The sequence below is a fragment of the Centruroides sculpturatus genome, unplaced genomic scaffold (assembly GCF_000671375.1).
Source record: "Centruroides sculpturatus isolate CEXI.00-Female unplaced genomic scaffold, Cexi_2.0 scaffold91, whole genome shotgun sequence".
Lineage (NCBI taxonomy): Eukaryota > Metazoa > Arthropoda > Arachnida > Scorpiones > Buthidae > Centruroides > Centruroides sculpturatus.
In genome coordinates, this window is record NW_019384299.1 from 165,345 (window position 1) to 191,185 (window position 25,841).

At 32.7% G+C, this 25,841-nt stretch overlaps 2 protein-coding genes and 1 long non-coding RNA gene across 5 annotated transcripts in view; 1 reads left to right on the forward strand and 2 right to left on the reverse strand.

The window, feature by feature from the left end:
- LOC111632468 overlaps positions 1-25,841 on the forward strand; it is an 80,284-nt gene that overhangs the window by 4,943 nt on the left and 49,500 nt on the right. For both annotated transcript variants that reach the window (XR_002757872.1, XR_002757870.1), the window contains exons 2-4: positions 2,170-2,275; positions 16,083-16,252; positions 22,557-22,635. This is a non-coding gene — a long non-coding RNA (uncharacterized LOC111632468). The remainder of the gene's footprint in view (positions 1-2,169; positions 2,276-16,082; positions 16,253-22,556; positions 22,636-25,841) is intronic.
- Positions 707-5,895, reverse strand: LOC111631963. The gene is made up of 5 exons (XM_023376344.1): positions 5,502-5,895; positions 5,327-5,439; positions 5,114-5,256; positions 4,476-5,028; positions 707-3,690 (listed from the first exon to the last, which is right to left on the reverse strand). Exons 1-5 carry the CDS (start codon positions 5,647-5,649, stop codon positions 2,581-2,583), a joined length of 2,067 nt encoding a protein of 688 aa, XP_023232112.1. The 5' UTR covers positions 5,650-5,895; the 3' UTR covers positions 707-2,580.
- Positions 4,392-25,331, reverse strand: LOC111632233 (G-protein coupled receptor family C group 6 member A-like). 2 transcript variants are annotated; one of them, XM_023376712.1, is made up of 8 exons: positions 24,708-25,331; positions 15,605-15,915; positions 14,299-14,568; positions 11,593-11,703; positions 11,418-11,530; positions 11,205-11,347; positions 10,567-11,119; positions 4,392-4,475 (listed from the first exon to the last, which is right to left on the reverse strand). In XM_023376712.1, the coding sequence occupies exons 3-8, from the start codon at positions 14,546-14,548 to the stop codon at positions 4,407-4,409; spliced, it is 1,239 nt and encodes a 412-aa protein (XP_023232480.1). In that variant the 5' UTR covers positions 14,549-14,568; positions 15,605-15,915; positions 24,708-25,331; the 3' UTR covers positions 4,392-4,406. The 2 variants fall into 2 exon arrangements, with proteins under 2 accessions (XP_023232480.1, XP_023232416.1); XM_023376648.1 differs by lacking the exon at positions 24,708-25,331 and adding an exon at positions 17,503-17,773.

Here is a 25,841-nt window from a genome sequence, read left to right on the forward strand (position 1 = left end):
TTGTAAAATCTAAGTGACTCGTACAACATGGAATTCATATAAAACGGAATTATCAACAGTGTTATAGGGGGCCGACTGTATAAATGCTCTCCATCTCAAATTAGTAGTGGCATGCCCCTATACATCATAATTTTCTTTTAACTTTATACGCCTACAATTTTATCAAATTGAAGCCCAATTAATATATATATATAGGCTGTAGTAACTTCATAGCTGGGCCACAACGGTGACCGATATGTTCGGAAGGACCACATCCCGAAAAATTCCACGTTTTGCGCGGATAACACAAGGGTATTTAATGAGAATTACCCATATAAATAGGAAAGCCATTCATTAATTTGCATAGTGTCGCTGGAAAGGCAGCCCGCATTAGCTTGGAAAAATAAATCGGCGAAGGAATTGTGTAAAAAAATAACGTAAGTTTTTAAGACCGATTTTCATATCAAGTAAGAGTTTGATAACGTGATTATTTTGCGAGCACACTAGTCACGTGTTTTGTAGTTTTGCATAAGCTTACGCTTTTTCTTCATATACGGCGGGAGTACTGGTTACCGCAGGTTATTAAAATATACAATTTTAACTTTATTACCGGAAAATTAAGCAACTCGTTGCTGGATTTGTTTAATAATCAATAAAACTACTAAAAACTTTCAAAAACATATAACTTTATTGATGAAAAAATATATATAGAATATATATAATACCGTATATATATATATAAAAAATTCAAAACTAAGTAAATTGAATGAACACATTTTTATATGAAACTAATTGGATTTAGTGGCTTTTTACTATCATGAAATATTCGCAATTTGTACATGATAATTTCAGTGCTCTACGTCAGGAAAATAATTTCCGATTTAAAAACAAAAATTAATACAAATTTCTTACTCATTTAGCACATATCTAAGATAGAAAACATTTGCGATTTTAATCAATTTAGCATTACAAAAATTTGATTAAAGCAATAATAATTACATACATCTGTACATATTTTATGGAATTTTACAAAAACAATTTGAAAAAAAAAAACCATCTTTTTAAGGAGGTTTCTGATTGGAAGATGATGTTTTCTTATTAGGAAGATTAGGAATTATTGTTTCCATACCTTCCAAATAAGTAAACAATAATTCCTTACCTAAATACAACGTAAACAACTTCCAAATCTTCGTGAAGGAAATTTTGAAGTTGAAGATTTCTGACTTCTTGAAGAAGGTTGTTGTTGTGGCTAGCTTATTTCCATTTCACGGTCACATTGCTGAAATATTTCATCAATTTATCGCATAAAATCAATCGTGTTTATATCAGTCAACGAAGAATATAGTGTTAATTAACTGAATTGAAATTCTAACACTCAATTCTGACATAATTATATATATATATATATACAACAGTATAATCTGTTGGACTAGGAATATTGCTAACTTTATTTAGCCAATAAATAAATAGGCTTGAACTAATATAAGAGAGAAATATCGGAGAAAAAATCTTAGTCATACGTGGGTTAGTTTTTAAATTACTTTAAATTATGATTGAGTGTTTAATGCACGAAAATTGAAAAAAAAAATATTTTTAATGGTTTTTTTTAGTGAAATACTAATGAAAGACACGTCACAGATGATTTCACTGCGTGCAAACGACGGTTTTACTGTGAAATTATCTGTCACGTGTCTTTCATTGTGAATTTCGGGATATATAGACAGAGAAGAGACAATGGAGATTATAGTTCATGCAAATAGTGTAAATAATCGTGTGAAGTGTTTTAACCATAACAAATGTAAACTATTAAAAAATAATTATTTTCTGCTCACTTTTATGTTCCGACACTTTGTATCTTTCCTGTTGCTAAAAATGTAACCTTGTGATTTTACTATTCGATCGAACCATTGACCTCTTACACTAATCCTGTTATATTTATTTATTAATAAAATTAACAAATCAGAAAATATTTTTTTTTCTCTCATAAGTTATTAAATTATGCCTCTTCCTATATAAATAAAAAGAATTCATTAATATCAACTAGGTTTATGATAATTTTTTAAAAATTACAAGTGAAAATTAATCTCTTATGCCATGTTGTTATTATTTTAAAGCAGTAATATTCGAATAATAATAATAATAATGAAATTTCTTGAGGAAATTTGGCTAATGTAAAATTTGATTTTATAGGGTGATCCAAAAGTCACTTAACCGTGCTGTTTTCAAGCAATTGAAGTGTGTCGAAATCCCCGTGACGTGTGTCCTGAACAAGGATCTTGACGAATTTTTTCAGATTGTAAGTGATAGTTTTGTCTTTAGAGTGGGTTAATTGACTATTGGCCCACCCTTTATATTAGCTAAATTTCTTCAAAAGAGAACAAAATACTTATATTAATCTTTATAAGTTGATTATTCAGAAATTATCATACAATATCCTACAATTATACACGAATTCGGATGTTAAAATATTTTCAGACACTGTGAAAAAGTCTATTTAGAGTAAATTCATTTAGAGTAAAATCGAGAAAAAAGACAAAAGTTTATCCAAAAATAATTTTCCTCCTCCTAAACAAAGAAAGAATTTCGATAAATTTATTTATATTATAGATGTGTAATGGTAGGCAACGAACCGTCGTCATAAACATCCGACTCGACTTCATCTTTTAAAGGTTGCGAATTAGTTAAGGGTCCAAAAGTATTTTTAACAGAACTGTAAAGATTTCTTGAAGTATTATTCGAACGAATTGACGATGTTAACTGATCTATAGATCTAAGTCTCATCTTGGAATTGTTTCTGGAGGATGCGGTGGCAATTTTATACACTCTAGGCAAGAAAACGATTACTACTATAACAGTAGCTGTCGAAACAAAGCCTAAGCAAAGGGCAGGATCAGTCCATTCGGAAGAAAATACAAAATATAAAGTAAACCACGTGACCCAAACCGCAAAAGTGACTAAGCTAGCCAAGTGGAAAAACAATCCTTCCCTGTAGTTCCTTCTTGTTTTGATGCAAAACGGTGTTAGAAACAAGAGCGTAGCTAGTAACAGCATGTTGTATATTAATAAAGATACCGTGATGGTTTGGTTAGTGGCACATCTGGCTGGACAGTGAGTTTCGTATAAAATGTGAGATCCTAGATTCAACCACCAATACTGGGCACTCAATGCCACTTGTATACCAAAGATAAAACAGTACAGCGACGTTTGAATGATCCCATTGATGTGTCCGGCTAATCCTAAAGTGCCAGAAGTGGCTAGCATCAAACATCTAGCGATCATTGGCGAGAAAACGGCAGCGTAACCCAAGCCCAAAACGGAGGCTCGTAAGGCACAGACGGTCTCTGTCGCGTGAAAAGCGTAAGGAAGGACGGATGCGTACAAAATAATAATACCGATTAAAGTTAACAATATAAAACCGTGGTGTCCCTCCAGAGATATCCCGGAACACATATGATACAGTATAAAAGCTAAAATGGTTGCCGATACAATGATACCGATACAGGAAACGGTCACACAAACCGTCACCCATGTTGCCGACTTCCAAATTCCGTTTCCAGTAGTGTTCTTGGGTCGAATGGCTTCTTCATTCAGGCAGTTACATTTCTTCTCACAATGGAAATGGGGTATTTTAAACCATCCTCCTCCCATCGGTTGCAAAATGTCTAGTTTCTTTGTGTTTATCTTTAGTTTATTTTGGGCAAAATATCCAACCTAACAAACAAACAAACAAAATTAGGAAATAAGTCATATACAGAATGAAAATCTTAGTGTTAACCTATGTATCTGCCAAAAAAACATAAATGATTTGATCCCAAATGAGATCCGAATCCACATTTTTTGGTAACACTGAAAGATGAGCGACCTTGGAGAGAGTCAAGAGGGAGACAACTGCCTCTCCTAGTCTTCCTATGGGCGCTCTTGGTTCAGATTACAATACACAGCCAGATTTATATATAGGTACGCAAGGTACAGTCAAGAGGGTAGTATAGCAGTAGTTATACAGTATATATCAGCTAAACAAGCTACAACTCAGGGTGTCACATTATAAGGAACGTCACTCCTTCCTCAAAAAAACGTATCACAGTCAACCCATGATTATATACGTCACGTTTCTTCACTGTTTGAGAAATATTACGATTAAAAAATATACATATCATTATTTATTCATTATTCTGGGCTTCTTTGTCGTCCTATAGTTTAATATAAGGCTACAAGAAGTCTAAATCTAGCCTTTCCTTTTAAATTTTACTGTATTTTTTTCGGTGGATTACGATTTGCATACTAGGATTTAATAATAAAATCTTAAATATACGGTGTGATCTTCAGTTCAGAGCGCCATTTGTTCCTTGAACAGCAATATTACCATCTAATCATCTATTTTGAGACATTTCTTACTATAGATTGTAATTTATGGGGCATTCTGTACGTTAATCTAAAGTTCTAAACTGTATATTTGTATTTATATTTACTACGTATTTTAAATAGTTTGAACTTACCTGATGAAAAATCGCGTTGCTTTGGCTTGCATCTTGGTAAGACCATATTGTAGAATTTCCAGTTTGAAACGGCAGTTCTTTGAATTCCTCGTGAAAATTACCATTCAATTTTTTGATTAATTGCTTTTTAATTATTTTTTTCAAGTGCGGACACTTCTTATTTTCGGATAGGCATTCGGCATCTTTGATTTTCTTCATTGCCCAAGTGTACTTTAAAACTCCCATCATGGCCGCACGAACGGAAGGATCAGAAGCGTAGCAATCTAAGCATAAATCTTCGTTATCCAATTTCTTAATTAAGTTCTCGTATTTTTCGTTATTTAATATCTCGGACGATTCGACTACTAACAAAGATCTAACTACAGGCTTATACGAATCTAGGTTTAATTCGATATTCTCTTGCATCAATCCTGCTGCCAACCAGTAGAACTTATTCTGTACGTTGGAGTTTGCCGATTGTATAGATTCTTCTAACTCGTACTCTGTACCCAATAAAACAATAACGTCTATTGATTTCTCCACGGTTTCCTTGAAGAAATGATCGTAATCATCCCTGTAATTAATAAATTTTAAAAGATACGAGCGTTTTAACATGTAATCCAACTCCTCGACCGTGTTAAATCTTCAAAATTCAATACCTGGAGTGTGTTATTATACTCGAAACTGTTACACATATATTTGAATCAGCAGCAGCTTGGTAAAAATCCTCTTCCAGTTCCTCACTAACGCTTAGGAGAGCGATTTTGAACCAGCTGAATTGGGCCAAAATTTCAACTATGACCTAGAAAACGGAAAAGCATTAAACTTTATTTAATCTAAAACGTTTTTACGTGTCCACAGAATAATTTTACCCTAATTTCCGAATGTAAATCCGTGATCTTGATGGGGACGTAAGGAACAGATAAAGGGCGTAAGAAATTCAATACTTCTCTATGAATTCTGCTGTTTGAAGGCCCGAGAAATCCTGAAAATCGAGTTTTAATTAAATTTTCATCAAACAGAGTAAGAATTTGACATTTTACCTACCCAATAAACGATGCTGTTCACACGAATTTAAGAACTTCGTCTCTGTCAAACCACGTATTATTTGTCTAGTTGTAGTTTGGACGTCAGAACACGTATCCAAAGACAAAAAACCTGAAAAAATTAACAAATAATTAATTACCCGTTTCATTAAATTATTTACATATTCGAGTTAATTTTGCAAGAGAAAAAAACAAGTAAATTAAGCAATGTTTTCCTGAAAAAAGTGACCCGACACTACATACGAACACGTTAATTGTATTCACAGCTTGAGCTTCATAATCGCAGTTTGAATTCCATTAAATGAATGGACGGAGTGTGAGTTATATACACTGATGCAAGTAAAATTTACTTATGCATTCGCAATAAATATTTATTCGGAATTTAAAAAGTCATTATTTATTCTGTGTAAAATGATGAATAATTTGCAACGTAGACTTTAGATTAACACAGTTAATTCGCCCAGTTAACAATACTGATTAATTACATCCAAACCTCGATATAGCGCGATTCTTAAACAGTGCTACCCTCTTATAGAGACTGTAAACGGATCTTTCAAGTAAGTATTAAATAGAAAATTTTTTACTTTGGTAATGTCGTTTCGTTATTGTTGTTTGAGGTTCTTCGCTTTAGCGCTACACTCGATTTAGTGCCAATTTCAGAGGCGAACATAGATTTGAATGTAGTTATCGATGTTGTTTCTGTACTGTAATAACTTTAATAAATAGTATTTTAGGCACATTTTAATTAAAATATATTAAATTTAATTTATATATATATTTAAATTAACGTTTCCCTGTCCGCATTAAAGAATTTTTCAGCTTATGGCACAGTTGAAATTACAATAATCTGCATAATTATGCATACTTGTGGCTTCGACCTTGTAGAGAGTTAAAGGATAACGTTTCACCAGACGAAGCGAAGCATTAAATCTTTTTTTCCCCCTTTTCTAGAACGTTTATAATATGAATAACGATTCAAATTAAATTAGCATTTAATTATGTAAGAGAAAGAAGAGCAATGATTTTATCTTTAATCATTCTAAATCAGCTGAAACCCCTCGAATTCTTCTGTGTACATCAGCCTCCTGTGTTATTCTAAAAGTTAATTTCCTACTTTTCAATAATAAATAAACTATAAATTAAACTAAACTCTGCACAGATGAGGATGAGGGGGGTAAACAATAACAATGAGAGAACCGAAATCCTCCTTCATACAAATAAACTGTCGTCAATATCACTGCAGCTGTCACAACACATCTGACAATATTCGTCTAACAAAGATCAAATTACATTCGAGGAACTGGACCTTTTTTTTATCATTATTATTATTATATTTAAAAAAATTATATAATTATAAGGGACACCCCTCGAGAATTAAAAGTGAAGCTGATAGGTAACACATGACACTGGAAATTTAATCGAAAAACTCCCAGTTTCTATTATTAAATTGTGTAAAATCATCCATTTTAATTGGTCTAAATCGGTATTAGATTATGAAAACAGGATCTCACTTGTTGTTGAGGCGACAAGAATAAGATTTTGTCAAGTGATATTCCGATTAAATTCCAAGATTATGCACCAAGCCTCTGTTTATCTTTAATAATTTATTAATTATTATTCGCCTACAGTGGCGGATTATCCAACAGGCGCGGTCCTAGGGCCTGGTCGTCTCGAGGGGCCTCAAAAATTGCGTTGCAAAATGATAATATACCTTTAAAAATTTAATGAATTTATATTTCGCACCCCGGCGAGAACTGTAGCATAATACACAAACTGACGATTTTATTGTCTTTTTTAACATAAAATAAGCATTCTTACATAAAGGGTCTTATAACAAAATAACGCCTAGGGCCTCATAGGAACATAATCCGAGACTGTTTTCCTGTTCTCTTAGGGGGAAAAAANGTCAGTTCGTTCATTGGTCGACAAGTGTTCAGTAGTTTTATCCACTCGTCTAATATGCTTCAAAATGAAGGATATTAGGAGAAAATGTAAGACTCACTTTTTTCATTAAATAAAATTAAGTTGCTAGCAAACATTAGTATGTAATGTACGATGCATCGTAAATCAATGCATTAATTTACACTTTAATTAATTGCATGTCCACTTTCAAAAAAGTATATAAATACATGAAATGTAGGCTCTTCCCAATATTTTGAAAACTCCTCCTAGACCCAGAGAAAAGGCTGAAATTTGGGATGCATCCGAGAAAAATGGACGGACTTGATTAAAAAAGACTCGCTAAGAGGTTTTTTTTTTTTATCAAGACCATCGTGGGTTCGGTCAGGTCCACAATGGGGGCCGGGTGGTGAGGAACGGCATCCGACATATTCGGAAGGACAATTCCATAAAATTTCCTGGGGCTTTTCGACTCGTCCGGATTGGTTTCCGGGCCCCAGAGCTATAAGCTGACACTTTAACCGCTCGGCCATCCGATCGTCTAAATTTAAAAGATTATTCTCGCCTATTCAGATCAGTGTCCCAAAAGTCAGTTAAATGAAATATATTTTTAAGGTAGAAAAGTCTTAAATATACAGTCGACAATTTAAATTAAAAAGAAACAAAAAAGATTGCTTTTGGCTGTCAATAAATTTTCTTTTTGAAGAGTTAATTACACTCTTGGTTCTATTTCAGTAGCAGGAAATGGTAACATTGTATCCAATTTTGTTTTTTTTATTTGCAACGAAAAGTCTGTTTAACTTAAATTTTTACCTCTTTTTAAATTTCATGTTGGTAAAAACGCTTCTAAATTTGGAATGACTGTAATTAGCGTTACACAGTTTGCTATTTCAGTTAGTAAACAGCACCGTTCGTCAATCGAAAGCGGCTTTTCATTCGAGGTGTCCATTTTCAAGGTTAATTATTGTACAGTTTTATTGAAACAACGAAGCTTTTGTCAATACTTTAAGCTTAAAATTATGTCCCTAATTTTCAATTTTTCCAAATATCTTTAATTACTCTCCGTCTGTTATTTTGCTTGATTTTTTTTTAATGCAGTAGACGTGCAAAAATTATCTTTATTAATAACTATTTTATTAACTTTTATCAGCTTTCCTTCAACGAAAGAAAACCCGGACATCTTATTTTAAAGAACGGATGCAGCGTGTAAAGATTCGACTAACAAAAAGGTAAACGAATTCGAAATTAATTTTTAAATTCATTAATTCTAGAAACAAAACGTGGTACATAAGCGACACGTGTAATATTGACACTTTCGAGTCATAAAATGAAACGTTGTTATTGTTAAATCGTTACGAATTTAGCAATTAAAGCAGTTCAAATTAATTAAGTGCCATTCTGAAACATCAATGGGAAAGAAATTGGTTTTTAAGTTGGGTGGATTTAACGCTTAACACTAGAACAAAGGGGGAGCCATAAGCTAGCCTCAGTTTTGAGCCTCAGGGGTGAGTTTTATGAAAAAGTGTAAATGTCAATGAAGATTTTATTCGTTATTAAGTCCTACCCCCTCGAGATACTTGACCCCCTCTCTATCTCCTCGCCCCTCCACCTTTTACCACCAAAATTTAATAGCATCAATGACCCTCACCGTGCCAAATTTTCTTTCTTAATCTTTACCCCATTCTGAGATATTAATTAAGCGAAATAGACGTCAACACACATCCAAGGAATTTTTTTTATTATTATAAAAGAGCTTTCCTGTCTCGAAAATTGTTGAAAGTAATATCTCAAAATACTATAGTAGAGATAACTCTTCTATAGTAACGTGGAGATTTGCATAAAACTCTGACGTTTCCCTTGTTATGTATAGGCTATATAATAACCGAGAAGGTAAAAATCCAGCAACGAGTTGCGTAACTTTTCCGGCGAAAAATGTTTGTTTAATTAAGAAAGATATTAGAAAAGTTAAAAAAAATTGTGGCACCATTTGTTACGAGATTTTATTTTAAAAAATAACTTCTGTAACTTATTATCAGTTATAATAAGAAGACCAATAGTCTATTTTTTAGGGTAGAGACGAGTTTTTATTTGTTCAATTAAAAATTGGTACGAGTAAAAATATAACACTAAGCTTTTTGAGATAGGGTCGCCACACGTTAATATCTTCCGAATCAATGATTCGATTTTATTGAAAATTTCCAGAAATATTTACCCCGAAAACATAAATATACCTGCAAAATTTCAGAAATTTTCGACAAAAGGCACAGGAGTTATGAAGCTTTAAATTGAGTGAAAAAATCGTCCCCCCCCACACTAACATCCATACATTACAGGGAAAAAACTCAAATTTTTCATATATTTTCAATTATATTTTGTACTTGAGTATTAAAAAATCATTCATTTTCCATATATGCTGGTACATTATTGATAGAACTGAAGTCACCTACAGGCTAGTTTAGATAACCGACATGACGTATTGATTTGAACAGAGTAGTAAGTGCTAACAATAAAAAATCTCTCCTGTTATCTGTTGAATATTGCTTACTGAAAATGACTATTTCTTCTCATAATTTATTATCCAAATCATCATTACACTTTATTATGTTTAGTGATTATTTTCAATAAACAATGCATCTTCGAACAGTGTGAACATAGTACATTTACTCTTAAATACTTTAATTAAGTATTAAATACATAACGATATCTAGAATGCTAAAATTAGGAAACACAGAAACAAATATGTCTTTTTTTACATAACTACATCAAATTAATTACATACAAACTATATCAAACTACATTATGCAGCTTTATAAACCTTATACATGTGTGTTTTTTTGAATAATTTTTAAATACATAATTAAAATACGAAACAAAAATAGATTATTATTATTATTTTTTGTAGCTATTTTTTTTATATAGGCCTATAATAAATTAGACTGAAAACAAAATAATTATTTAATGTGTCTAAACCTAAGCAGACCAAAAATCCCTAAATTAATATTTATTACATTTTTATTTATTCACGTGATTAATTTTTTATATATTTAAATGCCACGTTTATTATTAGCTTATATAATTTTTCCTATTTTCTATCCATTGTTATTATAATGGAAAAAATAAATAAATAAATAAATAAAGCTCTATATGGAGNAATAGTTTGAACTTACCTGATGAAAAATCGCGTTGCTTTGGCTTGCATCTTGGTAAGACCATATTGTAGAATTTCCAGTTTGAAACGGCAGTTCTTTGAATTCCTCGTGAAAATTACCATTCAATTTTTTGATTAATTGCTTTTTAATTATTTTTTTCAAGTGCGGACACTTCTTATTTTCGGATAGGCATTCGGCATCTTTGATTTTCTTCATTGCCCAAGTGTACTTTAAAACTCCCATCATGGCCGCACGAACGGAAGGATCAGAAGCGTAGCAATCTAAGCATAAATCTTCGTTATCCAATTTCTTAATTAAGTTCTCGTATTTTTCGTTATTTAATATCTCGGACGATTCGACTACTAACAAAGATCTAACTACAGGCTTATACGAATCTAGGTTTAATTCGATATTCTCTTGCATCAATCCTGCTGCCAACCAGTAGAACTTATTCTGTACGTTGGAGTTTGCCGATTGTATAGATTCTTCTAACTCGTACTCTGTACCCAATAAAACAATAACGTCTATTGATTTCTCCACGGTTTCCTTGAAGAAATGATCGTAATCATCCCTGTAATTAATAAATTTTAAAAGATACGAGCGTTTTAACATGTAATCCAACTCCTCGACCGTGTTAAATCTTCAAAATTCAATACCTGGAGTGTGTTATTATACTCGAAACTGTTACACATATATTTGAATCAGCAGCAGCTTGGTAAAAATCCTCTTCCAGTTCCTCACTAACGCTTAGGAGAGCGATTTTGAACCAGCTGAATTGGGCCAAAATTTCAACTATGACCTAGAAAACGGAAAAGCATTAAACTTTATTTAATCTAAAACGTTTTTACGTGTCCACAGAATAATTTTACCCTAATTTCCGAATGTAAATCCGTGATCTTGATGGGGACGTAAGGAACAGATAAAGGGCGTAAGAAATTCAATACTTCTCTATGAATTCTGCTGTTTGAAGGCCCGAGAAATCCTGAAAATCGAGTTTTAATTAAATTTTCATCAAACAGAGTAAGAATTTGACATTTTACCTACCCAATAAACGATGCTGTTCACACGAATTTAAGAACTTCGTCTCTGTCAAACCACGTATTATTTGTCTAGTTGTAGTTTGGACGTCAGAACACGTATCCAAAGACAAAAAACCTGAAAAAATTAACAAATAATTAATTACCCGTTTCATTAAATTATTTACATATTCGAGTTAATTTTGCAAGAGAAAAAAACAAGTAAATTAAGCAATGTTTTCCTGAAAAAAGTGACCCGACACTACATACGAACACGTTAATTGTATTCACAGCTTGAGCTTCATAATCGCAGTTTGAATTCCATTAAATGAATGGACGGAGTGTGAGTTATATACACTGATGCAAGTAAAATTTACTTATGCATTCGCAATAAATATTTATTCGGAATTTAAAAAGTCATTATTTATTCTGTGTAAAATGATGAATAATTTGCAACGTAGACTTTAGATTAACACAGTTAATTCGCCCAATTAACAGTACTGATTAATTACATCCAAACCTCGATATAGCGCGATTCTTAAGCAGTGCCACCCTCTTATAGAGACTGTAAACGGATCTTTCAAGTAAGTATTAAATAGAAAATTTTTTACTTTGGTAATGTCGTTTCGTTATTGTTGTTTGAGGTTCTTCGCTTTAGCGCTACACTCGATTTAGTGCCAATTTCAGAGGCGAACATAGATTTGAATGTAGTTATCGATGTTGTTTCTGTACTGTAATAACTTTAATAAATAGTATTTTAGGCACATTTTAATTAAAATATATTAAATTTAATTTATATATATATTTAAATTAACGTTTCCCTGTCCGCATTAAAGAATTTTTCAGCTTATGGCACAGTTGAAATTACAATAATCTGCATAATTATGCATACTTGTGGCTTCGACCTTGTAGAGAGTTAAAGGATAACGTTTCACCAGACGAAGCGAAGCATTAAATCTTTTTTTCCCCCTTTTCTAGAACGTTTATAATATGAATAACGATTCAAATTAAATTAGCATTTAATTATGTAAGAGAAAGAAGAGCAATGATTTTATCTTTAATCATTCTAAATCAGCTGAAACCCCTCGAATTCTTCTGTGTACATCAGCCTCCTGTGTTATTCTAAAAGTTAATTTCCTACTTTTCAATAATAAATAAACTATAAATTAAACTAAACTCTGCACAGATGAGGATGAGGGGGGTAAACAATAACAATGAGAGAACCGAAATCCTCCTTCATACAAATAAACTGTCGTCAATATCACTGCAGCTGTCACAACACATCTGACAATATTCGTCTAACAAAGATCAAATTACATTCGAGGAACTGGACCTTTTTTTTTATCATTATTATTATTATATTTAAAAAAATTATATAATTATAAGGGACACCCCTCGAGAATTAAAAGTGAAGCTGATAGGTAACACATGACACTGGAAATTTAATCGAAAAACTCCCAGTTTCTATTATTAAATTGTGTAAAATCATCCATTTTAATTGGTCTAAATCGGTATTAGATTATGAAAACAGGATCTCACTTGTTGTTGAGGCGACAAGAATAAGATTTTGTCAAGTGATATTCCGATTAAATTCCAAGATTATGCACCAAGCCTCTGTTTATCTTTAATAATTTATTAATTATTATTCGCCTACAGTGGCGGATTATCCAACAGGCGCGGTCCTAGGGCCTGGTCGTCTCGAGGGGCCTCAAAAATTGCGTTGCAAAATGATAATATACCTTTAAAAATTTAATGAATTTATATTTCGCACCCCGGCGAGAACTGTAGCATAATACACAAACTGACGATTTTATTGTCTTTTTTAACATAAAATAAGCATTCTTACATAAAGGGTCTTATAACAAAATAACGCCTAGGGCCTCATAGGAACATAATCCGAGACTGTTTTCCTGTTCTCTTAGGGGGAAAAAAAAGCTGGAAATTGGAGACATATTTTGCTTCTAATGTCCAGTTTCTTTTAACTTGCTTCCTGAACCAGTACCATACTGACATTGATCTTACAATGATCGTTAAACTTAGTTAAAATTTGTATTGTTATGTCATACGGAAGAACGTATAATATCCTTTGAATTAACATAATACAAATGCCATTCTTTAAATGGTCAAAAATAATCTATTATTTATTTATTTTTTCTTTCTTTTCTTTATGAATAATCAACCGTTTGCTGTTGTGAAACTATTGTTTAAATGATTTAACTGCCTTCACATAACGGTTTTAATCGAATCAAGATTTAATAAAAAAATTATTTATAATATAGTGCGGTCCAAAATTCAGTTAACTGTGCCTTGTTTTCGTGTGTTCAAGTACACCACAATGGGAGAAATAGTGATAGAGATGTACTAGCTTCCTGTGTATTTAAAGCTACATTATACAAATGCAAGTAAACTACAATGATTTAATAATAATTTTAAATGATATAAGAAGCATTTTTCTAAATGATATAGTAGGAAAACATTGAGGAAAAATAAGTTTTAAGCGAGGATTTATAAGAATTTTGATAGAGAAAACTGCAAAATTTGAAAAAAGTAAACGATTACAATGATGAAGTCGAGAGTAGTAACCTTTTTAAACACTACATAATATAAAATTATAGATTTAAACTATTTATAACTCATTACAAAACGTAAACACACATTACGAAAGTTAATTTAACTTACCAATACAATAATTAAAAAGTTTAAAAAAAAAAAAAAAATTAAATTGAAGTCATACCAATTTTTACGTCATCAAAAATGGTGCTGTTATTAATCCAGTCGATGACTGTCGAAGCTGCCAGCATCTGCTGTTGCCCTCCTTTCTTCACTAATTGGCAATGACGTCCATGATGAAGATCAAATAAACCCACCAGAAAAATATCGCCTTCCGTCTTTAAGTATGTGTCCTGTGTCGGTTGGCATGTGTTACAAAAAACCGAACAACACAAAACCGAAAACACCAGCAAGAACAAAAGAGCTGCTTTCATTTTCCAGTAGATCAGCGTGCCTAAAAATTCGAAGAAATTTTATTCCACTCGATCATTCGACATCTTTTTATATAAACTAAAAGAAAAATCGGCTTACATTATCATATTTTATAATCCAAATAACATAAACAGTTGATAACACTCCGATTAAAACTGTGTTATTTTAAGAAAGTGACGATCATAAAATCCATATAAACTTGCGTTAAAAAAAAAAATAATGGATCTTACTTTTTGCTCCTGACTCATAGGAGGTAAGAGATTTATAACTAGCGTACAAAAAAAATACATATATTTTTTTGTACACGTCTGATCTGATTATAGAAGATATAAGTGTAATTAAATACGCGTATTAGTCAATAATTTGATTTTATCATATTTATAATGATAAATAGATCACGATGACATCGATACTAAGGCCGAAAATAGCGTAAAAACTTGGAGTATTATACACACAAATTCATTTTTGCTCTGTAAACATAAAAATCATGTTTTGATTTATTATTATTTTTATACCATAGAGTACGAAACTAGTAGAGAAATCTGTATATTCATCGGCTTTAAAGGGAAAACTGAAAGAAATTTTAACAGATGGGCAATTGTAAAAGATAAAAAAAAAAATTAACAGTAATTAAACTCTCGAACAGAACAATTAATAACGTGTATTAATTATTAACAGGCCCTATCAAGGGGGAAGCCATTACAGCCTCATGTTACTAGGACCTTAATAAACATTTGTTATAAATTATTCCCCCTTTCATTTCTTGTGTGTTAGAAAAAAAAAAATTTTTTTTTTGCATATTTTACTTATTAAATAATTAATACAAATTGTTTAAACATTTCTAAAAAATAAACTACAGACTCGAGAACACGAAAATATCTAGAAATAGAATTAATTTCCAAGTGTTTTCTTCGTCTTAAAATTCGAATTTTAACAGATATTTTAACAACTAATCTTAAGTGTCGCACAGTTAATCGTAACTAACAATAAGACGAATGTACAGATGTAACATAAATTACGTTATTAAACACTAATACATAACAACGATTTAAGTTTACCTGAAAATGCTGATAGGGTTATTTCATTTGGGACACAGCAACAGCCTTGAAAGATGAGGACATAACGGATCCCCTCCTAGTCTCGTCGGAGCTCCTATACTTCATTGGTGACTATTGCTACACTTACAACGTACAGTGGTTGGTTCCGATGATACTTAATGCTTCTTGTTATCTGTTCTTCGCGGAAGTGACGGGATAATTTTCTTCTTTAACAGTGGCCGAGTTATTTTTACAAATTAAAAAACGTGCCTTTTGCTTCGAGAGGATGGCCGATTTTCAATAGGATGGCCACTTTAATCATTTACCTATAACTAAACACATAAAAGAAAAATGAGTGATTTAAGATTTCAACTTCAACCCCCATCCCATTAAATTTAAGAAGTGTAAACTGATAAGCTGTTGAATTAATCCCTTATTTAGTCAAATAAACAGTGCAGAATTTAATCTAGATATTGCCTCTTTTTTTATTTTCTTTTAGGTTGTAAATTATTAAAGATTATAAACGATTTTCGAGTGGGAACGGGAGATTCATTCGAGTTTGACGAAAATAAAAATTCGCCCGTCGATAAACACCTGCTAGAATTTCTTCAAGAAAACTCGATACCGAAGGAGGAGTATCACGTTTAGGAACCATATTGGATCGAAAATGTAAGCTTTTATTAATAAATAATTTCGGTTTTTTTTATGTTAAATCATTCCATCTCTTATCTTTCACGTCGTTTCCGTCCAGTCGACGTTACACTAATTTCCTATGGCTATTTTTGATTGTTTTCGCCTTGTTTAATGGCTTAGTCCTTGACGGCTCCAATGAATGTATTATTATTCTAAGCTCGAGTTATAAAAATGTTATTTTTTAATCTTTTATTGGATAGGTGAAACTCTTTCTGGTGACCTCGTGTATATTTATTCTGTAATAAATATATATATATATAAGAGAGAGAGCTATATAAGATGAGAGTAATTTTTTTCATAGACTAATTGTTAGGAGAGAGAAGAACCGACTTAAATTAGCGATCTGGTAAATGGCCGGATGACGAATATTCAGTAAATTGATGAGTATAAATTGAATGTAAACGATAGACAATGTTTTGCTCTATCGCTAGAACTTTAGCCAATGATTTCGGATCTTATCCCTGTCGTAATAACATGCAATTTTAACACTTAACTGGTTTAATTGTTCTATAACCATTACAAATGTGGGATTATAGAAACTGAACAGGTTTAAAAATATTATCGATAAATTCAAGTGATCTTGTAAGGGGTAAAACTTTGTTAATTTATAATTGATAAATTTTAGTTATTAGGAGTTTTTTTAAATAATAATAATGTTATTAAATTAAGCATTATGAAAACTTTTTCATACAGAAACGTGCCTACCTAATTACATACACATAGTTACATACATAGGTCCTACATAGTCAAAGCCGGATGTAGATTTGTGGATGTAAGCTGTAGAATATAAGCTATAGTGGTGCGTTATCTTATGGGTAAAAAATCAATTGCTTTGGGGCCCCCAAACCATTCTTTTATAAGACATTATTTCCTCAAAAATTCCCTCGAAGAAAAATGTCTGTAGTCAAAATGTACGTGGGCCCCCTAATTCAAATTTGTATGGGAGCCCATGAAGCTATTACGCGCCATTACTTAGAATATAATATATTGTCCCTTTAGTGAAAGTGATGGGTTTTATAGCTTAGGGGCCCGTCTCTTTCACTAAATAATACAGTGTGAAGCCGCAATTTCTATCTTGTATAAATCCGGCTCTGCATATAATATTTTGCTATTTAAATAATCATTAAAATTTAATTGACATAAGTGAATTTGACTAAATATACTGACTAAAAAATAAATTAATTTATTAATAAAAGAAAAAGAAAAAAAGAAAATAACGGACATACTCGAAACTATATCAATTATCCGGAAGGAATTTTTCTTGGTTTTGTGTAAGGAATCTCGGCATTAAAAATAATGATGGAGTGATCTCAACTTCACGCCAACATCAATAAATATGCGAGTGCTGTAAGCCAGTAGTTCCATCATTTTCAGCTCGACGCCCACTTTTACCGAAAAAATATTTAACGATGTAAACTTAGCTCTATAAAAACATTTCAGATACGTTAAATTATTATTAAGCTTCAACAGTATCTACCAATCAACTTCTCGACTATTTAAATCACGTGAAAAATGACGTTTTAAACATCTGACAGTTAGATAAAATAAATAAATAAAAAATACTTATATAAACAGTTAATTCTTTAGTGGTACCATTAGTTAAAATTAACATACCTCATTACCTACTGTATCTACACGAGCATACTACCTGATTACCTGCTTACATCAGTGTATGCTCGTGTAAGTAGGTAATGAAGTAGGCTAGTTATTAACGATTAAAATGCTATATTATATTAAATGCATAGCTTAACAAATAGTTCAGGATTACGTACGAAAATCTTGCATAACCGAATCCAATAGACCCACTTTTGTTAATCAGTGTAAAAATTACGGCAGTGAGACGTAAGATCTTTTTATAATTACTTGTTTCTCAGATCGTGTTTCCGATATGACGTCGGGGAAAAAAGAGATTTTTGTCTTGTTGATATTCTTATAAAGTAGGCTATATCATAAGCAATGCGTTGAAATATATTTTCCGTTCGTTGCCACATCGTTTTTACTAAAAAAAAATAAGTTAAATTTTGTGTTTATCACATCCGTTAGCGTGTAGAAGATGGCTTCTATAAAAATTCCGATGAAATTTCTAATGGATTTTAGAAATAAAATCGCATAAACACGTACAGTAAGTAATAAATACAGTTTATTTAGTTTTCCTGGTCGATTACATATATTTGTCATACTGATTCATGGGGGAAGCGGTAAATGTGTAATTAAGAATAATAAAAAAATAAGCAAAATGAATTGCATGAGTCATTAATTGACATCAATCTACTTCTCTTTATATTTAGTAGTTGACACAATACTATACCAACACTTTTTTATCATCCGAATAAGAGTTTAATACACTCCGATAATGGTCACCTCTAAACGGCGGCCATTTTTTTTTTTCGGAGACGTTTCTTTTTGAACAAAAATGCATACAAAATAACGGCCTCGCCCGCTAAAAATCCTATTTTTAACCTCTCGACAACAGCCGTTGTCCTTAAAATAATGCGCTAAAATAATAAAAAATTAGCCATTAAAAGCAATGAACACTGGTCATGGGTTCGCGCCTGGCCACGTGGAGTTTTCCGGGTTTTCTTCTGTATTACAAAATATAAATGTAATCGGCATTAATTCGTAATAAATGACTATAGTTTATTAAAAGTATATTAATGAAGATCAATTCTTTACTCAAAAGTGGATATTTAAAAAAAAAAAAAATAGTCACAAAAACATACTACTCTGGCATTTTTTTTGGAACTGCAAGCGACGAAAGAGCAATTCAATTAAAAAAAATAGGGGTAGTCAGTCCAATAAAGATAAAATGAGAATTGCGACGTTTGTAGTTGACAATATTCTAAAGCTTTTAAGTTTGTTACTTTCCTGAAATTGTCCGGTCCACACGAGTGTTCACCATTCACAGCTTTTGTATAATTCAGCTGTTCTAAAAGCGAGAAAAGCCCTAGTGTGGTTTATGCAGAACTTGTTGCAAATTCGACAGCCTGAAAAGATAGTATCACAATGTATGTGAAAAGCATCACAGTTACACTGTTCATCGCCTTCAGGTTTTACACCTTCAGAATGGACACCATGTTGAGCAATATCGCTGTGCACTTTTGGTATTGGTTTTTACGGAAATGTCACTACACCGGATTTGGTTGCATTTGTACCGCTAAACATTTTTCTAGAAAAGCGTTAAATAGAGATACTTTAATTATGATCTTCCGGTTTTACGAAATTCCAAAGAAATTTTCTATACGTAACAACGACTCCAGCAGACTATACAAAAGGGGGAGCACAAGCTATATAAAAAAAGGTATCGTACATTATTCAAGAAATTTCAAACTCTGATTCTATATCGGATCAGCGCTCCCACAAGGTGGCACCGGTTGCAATCTGGAGGCTAACTTGGCCTAAAAAAACAAGGAACGTCCCTTGATTTTGAGGCCAAGTCTTGATCAACGTAGGACGAAGTCGCATGGGACAATGGACAAATATAGTTCGTTAGTTTTTTTTTTATATTTCTGGAATAGGCCAGATGTCGTAAATTTTCTGTTGTTCGTCGATAATTGAAAATTGACCCTCCCCTCTGGAGATTAGGAAAAGGGCAGCACAGACGAAAGCGGCACGCGATCCAATTGGCCCAATACGTAAACATAAATTAAGTTCGACGCGTTCTCCGGAACTTCATAAATCTTGCTGACCCTATGCTAAGTGTCATGCGTTTATAGTAAATTCAATTGCACCGTCCTTCTTCCATTTAAATACAGTCGACCCCCCTATGACACTGTTGATAATTCCGTTTTATATGAATTCCGTGTTGTACGAGTCACTTAGATTTTACAAATACGGTGTGCCGGGCTGTAAACGGCACACCGTATTTGTAAAATCTAAGTGACTCGTACAACACGGAATTCATATAAAACGGAATTATCAACAATGTTATAGGGGGCCGACTGTAATTATTTTTTACTTAATTAAATTATAATTTAAATTTTAATTAAGAACTTATTTTGTCTACAACGTGAAACTTTTATTCATTTAAAACATTAAGTTACTTGTACTTTCAATTATCTTTTTAATTGTTTTTGGGTCATCTTTGGGACAAATTCAAGGAAAATGTTAAATTCTTAAACAAATAGCGCACATCTGTCATATTTATAACTTTTTACACATTTATTTATTTGTAAAAATATGTCTACAGCTATGTTATAAAAATGTGTACATTTTAGGGTAAGATTAATTTAGAATGAATTTGAACCTACAAACCCTGAAAATTAACATACAAGTTAAGCTTAGTTCACACTGAACGCCATTCGCTGGCGAAAGCCAAAAACAGAACGGAAAAACACGTCAGACATGACGTCGTTTCCAGCGAATTTTACCGTTTCGCGAATCGTTCCGAAGTGCAGAACTGTCCAGTTTTTTCTCTAGCGAAAAAATTTCACCACCAAATAAGTTATGGTAACGCAACACTTGGGCGATATGCCTAGAGGATGCCTTCCGGGAGGTCTTTTTAAGGGAAACTGGTTTCTATTTAGGCGTTACAGACGTGGAAAAAACTCGGAAAACTCCACGTGGCCAGCCCGTCCGAGTGAGGCGCGAATCCACGACCGAACTCCCAGTGTTCAAGGAACGTAGACCGCTTGGCCATTGGTTGACGAGCCACCAATCGTATTTCTGCTAGTTGTCACGTGGTTCTGGTTGTTTTCAATATAGCTACAGAAACTTTTCTCTCATCCAGCATCGTTTTCTTTTTGGCATATCTTTTTTTTTCTCGATAAATAAACAAATGTGATTAACAACAGAATATCGGAAGCAGCCATTTTGTTTTTCGAACTGACGTTTTCTCTTGCTTGCAAATGATCGGCTGCTTAAAATTTGCAATCGATTTTCGCTCAGTGCGAACCAATCTTTAATGCTCTCCATGCGGGAACACTCCATCTAATCTGGAAAAAGGTACTCCATAGTTAGGTGGCTTGATGGAGTAAAACAGAGGACACTTTTCTCCGAAATGAAGGTTTAGTTTAGTGGGATAAGGCAACGCAATGGTCTGTCTGCCAAGGAGATGCCTCCTGGCAGGACTTTTTATGAGGAACAGGTCCCTATTTAGGTGGTTAGACTTGTGAAGAAAACCCGCAAAACTCCAGGCTGTCAGTTCGTTCATTGGTCGACAAGTGTTCAGTAGTTTTATCCACTCGTCTAATATGCTTCAAAATGAAGGATATTAGGAGAAAATGTAAGACTCACTTTTTTCATTAAATAAAATTAAGTTGCTAGCAAACATTAGTATGTAATGTACGATGCATCGTAAATCAATGCATTAATTTACACTTTAATTAATTGCATGTCCACTTTCAAAAAAGTATATAAATACATGAAATGTAGGCTCTTCCCAATATTTTGAAAACTCCTCCTAGACCCAGAGAAAAGGCTGAAATTTGGGATGCATCCGAGAAAAATGGACGGACTTGATTAAAAAAGACTCGCTAAGAGGTTTTTTTTTAATCAAGACCATCGTGGGTTCGGTCAGGTCCACAATGGGGGGCCGGGTGGTGAGGAACTGCACCCGACATATTCGGAAGGACAATTCCATAAAATTTCCTGGGGCTTTTCGACTCGTCCGGATTGGTTTCCGGGCCCCAGAGCTATAAGCTGACACTTTAACCGCTCGGCCATCCGATCGTCTAAATTTAAAAGATTATTCTCGCCTATTCAGATCAGTGTCCCAAAAGTCAGTTAAATGAAATATATTTTTAAGGTAGAAAAGTCTTAAATATACAGTCGACAATTTAAATTAAAAAGAAACAAAAAAAAAATTGCTTTTAGTTGTCAATAAATTTTCTTTTTGAAGAGTTAATTACACTCTTGGTTCTATTTCAGTAGCAGGAAATGGTAGCATTGTATCCAATTTTGTTTTTTTTATTTGCAACGAAAAGTCTGTTTAACTTAAATTTTTACCTCTTTTTAAATTTCATGTTGGTAAAAACGCTTCTAAATTTGGAATGACTGTAATTAGCGTTACACAGTTTGCTATTTCAGTTAGTAAACAGCACCGTTCGTCAATCGAAAGCGGCTTTTCATTCGAGGTGTCCATTTTCAAGGTTAATTATTGTACAGTTTTATTGAAACAACGAAGCTTTTGTCAATACTTTAAGCTTAAAATTATGTCCGTAATTTTCAATTTTTCCAAATATCTTTAATTACTCTCCGTCTGTTATTTTGCTTGATTTTTTTTTAATGCAGTAGACGTGCAAAAATTATCTTTATTAATAACTATTTTATTAACTTTTATCAGCTTTCCTTCAACGAAAGAAAACCCGGACATCTTATTTTAAAGAACGGATGCAGCGTGTAAAGATTCGACTAACAAAAAGGTAAACGAATTCGAAATTAATTTTTAAATTCATTAATTCTAGAAACAAAACGTGGTACATAAGCGACACGTGTAATATTGACACTTTCGAGTCATAAAATGAAACGTTGTTATTGTTAAATCGTTACGAATTTAGCAATTAAAGCAGTTCAAATTAATTAAGTGCCATTCTGAAACATCAATGGGAAAGAAATTGGTTTTTAAGTTGGGTGGATTTAACGCTTAACACTAGAACAAAGGGGGAGCCATAAGCTAGCCTCAGTTTTGAGCCTCAGGGGTGAGTTTTATGAAAAAGTGTAAATGTCAATGAAGATTTTATTCGTTATTAAGTCCTACCCCCTCGAGATACTTGACCCCCTCTCTATCTCCTCGCCCCTCCACCTTTTACCACCAAAATTTAATAGCATCAATGACCCTCACCGTGCCAAATTTTCTTTCTTAATCTTTACCCCATTCTGAGATATTAATTAAGCGAAATAGACGTCAACACACATCCAAGGAATTTTTTTTATTATTATAAAAGAGCTTTCCTGTCTCGAAAATTGTTGAAAGTAATATCTCAAAATACTATAGTAGAGATAACTCTTCTATAGTAACGTGGAGATTTGCATAAAACTCTGACGTTTCCCTTGTTATGTATAGGCTATATAATAACCGAGAAGGTAAAAATCCAGCAACGAGTTGCGTAACTTTTCCGGCGAAAAATGTTTGTTTAATTAAGAAAGATATTAGAAAAGTTAAAAAAAATTGTGGCACCATTTGTTACGAGATTTTATTTTAAAAAATAACTTCTGTAACTTATTATCAGTTATAATAAGAAGACCAATAGTCTATTTTTTAGGGTAGAGACGAGTTTTTATTTGTTCAATTAAAAATTGGTACGAGTAAAAATATAACACTAAGCTTTTTGAGATAGGGTCGCCACACGTTAATATCTTCCGAATCAATGATTCGATTTTATTGAAAATTTCCAGAAATATTTACCCCGAAAACATAAATATACCTGCAAAATTTCAGAAATTTTCGACAAAAGGCATAGGAGTTATGAAGCTTTAAATTGAGTGAAAAAATCGTCCCCCCCCACACTAACATCCATACATTACAGGGAAAAAACTCAAATTTTTCATATATTTTCAATTATATTTTGTACTTGAGTATTAAAAAATCATTCATTTTCCATATATGCTGGTACATTATTGATAGAACTGAAGTCACCTACAGGCTAGTTTAGATAACCGACATGACGTATTGATTTGAACAGAGTAGTAAGTGCTAACAATAAAAAATCTCTCCTGTTATCTGTTGAATATTGCTTACTGAAAATGACTATTTCTTCTCATAATTTATTATCCAAATCATCATTACACTTTATTATGTTTAGTGATTATTTTCAATAAACAATGCATCTTCGAACAGTGTGAACATAGTACATTTACTCTTAAATACTTTAATTAAGTATTAAATACATAACGATATCTAGAATGCTAAAATTAGGAAACACAGAAACAAATATGTCTTTTTTTACATAACTACATCAAATTAATTACATACAAACTATATCAAACTACATTATGCAGCTTTATAAACCTTATACATGTGTGTTTTTTTGAATAATTTTTAAATACATAATTAAAATACGAAACAAAAATAGATTATTATTATTATTTTTTGTAGCTATTTTTTTTATATAGGCCTATAATAAATTAGACTGAAAACAAAATAATTATTTAATGTGTCTAAACCTAAGCAGACCAAAAATCCCTAAATTAATATTTATTACATTTTTATTTATTCACGTGATTAATTTTTTATATATTTAAATGCCACGTTTATTATTAGCTTATATAATTTTTCCTATTTTCTATCCATTGTTATTATAATGGAAAAAATAAATAAATAAATAAATAAAGCTCTATATGGAGTAACTTTTAAGTTAACAATATATATAAATATAAGATGTGTGTCAGGACGAACCCCAAAATTCGACAGGCATTAATAAGTTCTTTCAGATACTACAATATGTGAAGTTTTATCAAATATATTAAATAATGATATAATGTAAGAAGTACTCACAAGTGTTCTCCTTCATCCACACTAATCCACAAAATCGATCATCCTGGATTAGACATTCGGACGGCGATTCCATAATTTACTATGAATTTCGAGTAGGTAGTTTGTTTACGATTTCGAAACGTCTCCGAGGATCGTCCATTATTTACCCTTCACTCTATCGACATCCTTAATTCCTCCGCTTCACATGGTGTAAATCTAACGATATTCACGACACGCACCAAGAAATTTCTTCATTTCTTCTGTTTTGGGACTCGAAAAGAATCTTAAAATGTCCGTAAACGTCAATTTGTTGGCATTATTACCTACTCGTTACGTTTTTTCTGCGAAAGCACGCGCATCGCTGCGTATCGTGTTTTCTCATCCGTGTAATAATTGAACAGTTCAGTTTCCACGAGGCATATGACCTTCGAATTGTTTTACGTCGCTTCGATACACTCGGAAATAAACAAACGAAATTGACGGAGACGACAGTGGTCCCGAAAACATTGAGTGTATGTGTTGTCACGTGTTGCGTGCGTGCGACTCTAGTTCTGAGCGAGCCTGATCGATATCTGTAATGATTACTCCTATTCGGGAAGAATATTACGCATTGCGTCCCCAGAGTAAGCGGAGTGGCAGTTTAGGGAAGCTACTTGAAAACCGGAAGTGACGCCATTAAGCTGGCAGAAGGATTAACCCCGTTGAAGAATATCATATGGTACCAACTCGTTCATTCGGACAGTTCACTGAACGAGTTTCGTGACACGTGACGTTTCCGACACATTGGTGGTGTTGCTTACGTAAATCGAGATTAGGAACCCTAGACGTGCTCTTTCATTTCATTTGTACTCCGTACTAATTCTTGTTCCCTGAACTCGGATTTATTGTTTGTATCTTTAACATTTTTCTCGCCTAAAGTATTGAATACGTTGAAGGATTTTCGGCGGAAAGTATTGCGAGGAGAAATTCTCTTGTAATAACTCTGGTGCAGGATTTCAGCTGGTTCTGAGAGGTAATGAGGTCCACCACTGGTGGACTTGTCGTTGGTTCGCTCCTGGCCAACTGGCCCGGCACGTGGAGTTTTACAGGTTTTCTTCACGTTAGTAACATAGTAACACTTAAATAGGGGCCAGTTTCCCATGAAAGACCTACTGC

Bases quoted from the DNA above. Each gene is read 5' to 3' on its own strand.
- LOC111632233 (XM_023376712.1), bottom strand. From the start codon at position 14,548: ATGAAAGCAGCTCTTTTGTTCTTGCTGGTGTTTTCGGTTTTGTGTTGT. The intron at 11,348-11,417 runs GTAAAATTATTC...TCCGTTTTCTAG, and splicing joins ATTTACATTCGGAAATTAGG to GTCATAGTTGAAATTTTGGC. The intron at 11,120-11,204 runs GTATTGAATTTT...TATTAATTACAG, and splicing joins AGTATAATAACACACTCCAG to GGATGATTACGATCATTTCT.
- LOC111631963 (XM_023376344.1), bottom strand. From the start codon at position 5,649: ATGAAACGGGTAATTAATTATTTGTTAATTTTTTCAGGTTTTTTGTCT. The intron at 5,440-5,501 runs GTAGGTAAAATG...CTCGATTTTCAG, and splicing joins TGAACAGCATCGTTTATTGG to GATTTCTCGGGCCTTCAAAC. The intron at 5,029-5,113 runs GTATTGAATTTT...TATTAATTACAG, and splicing joins AGTATAATAACACACTCCAG to GGATGATTACGATCATTTCT.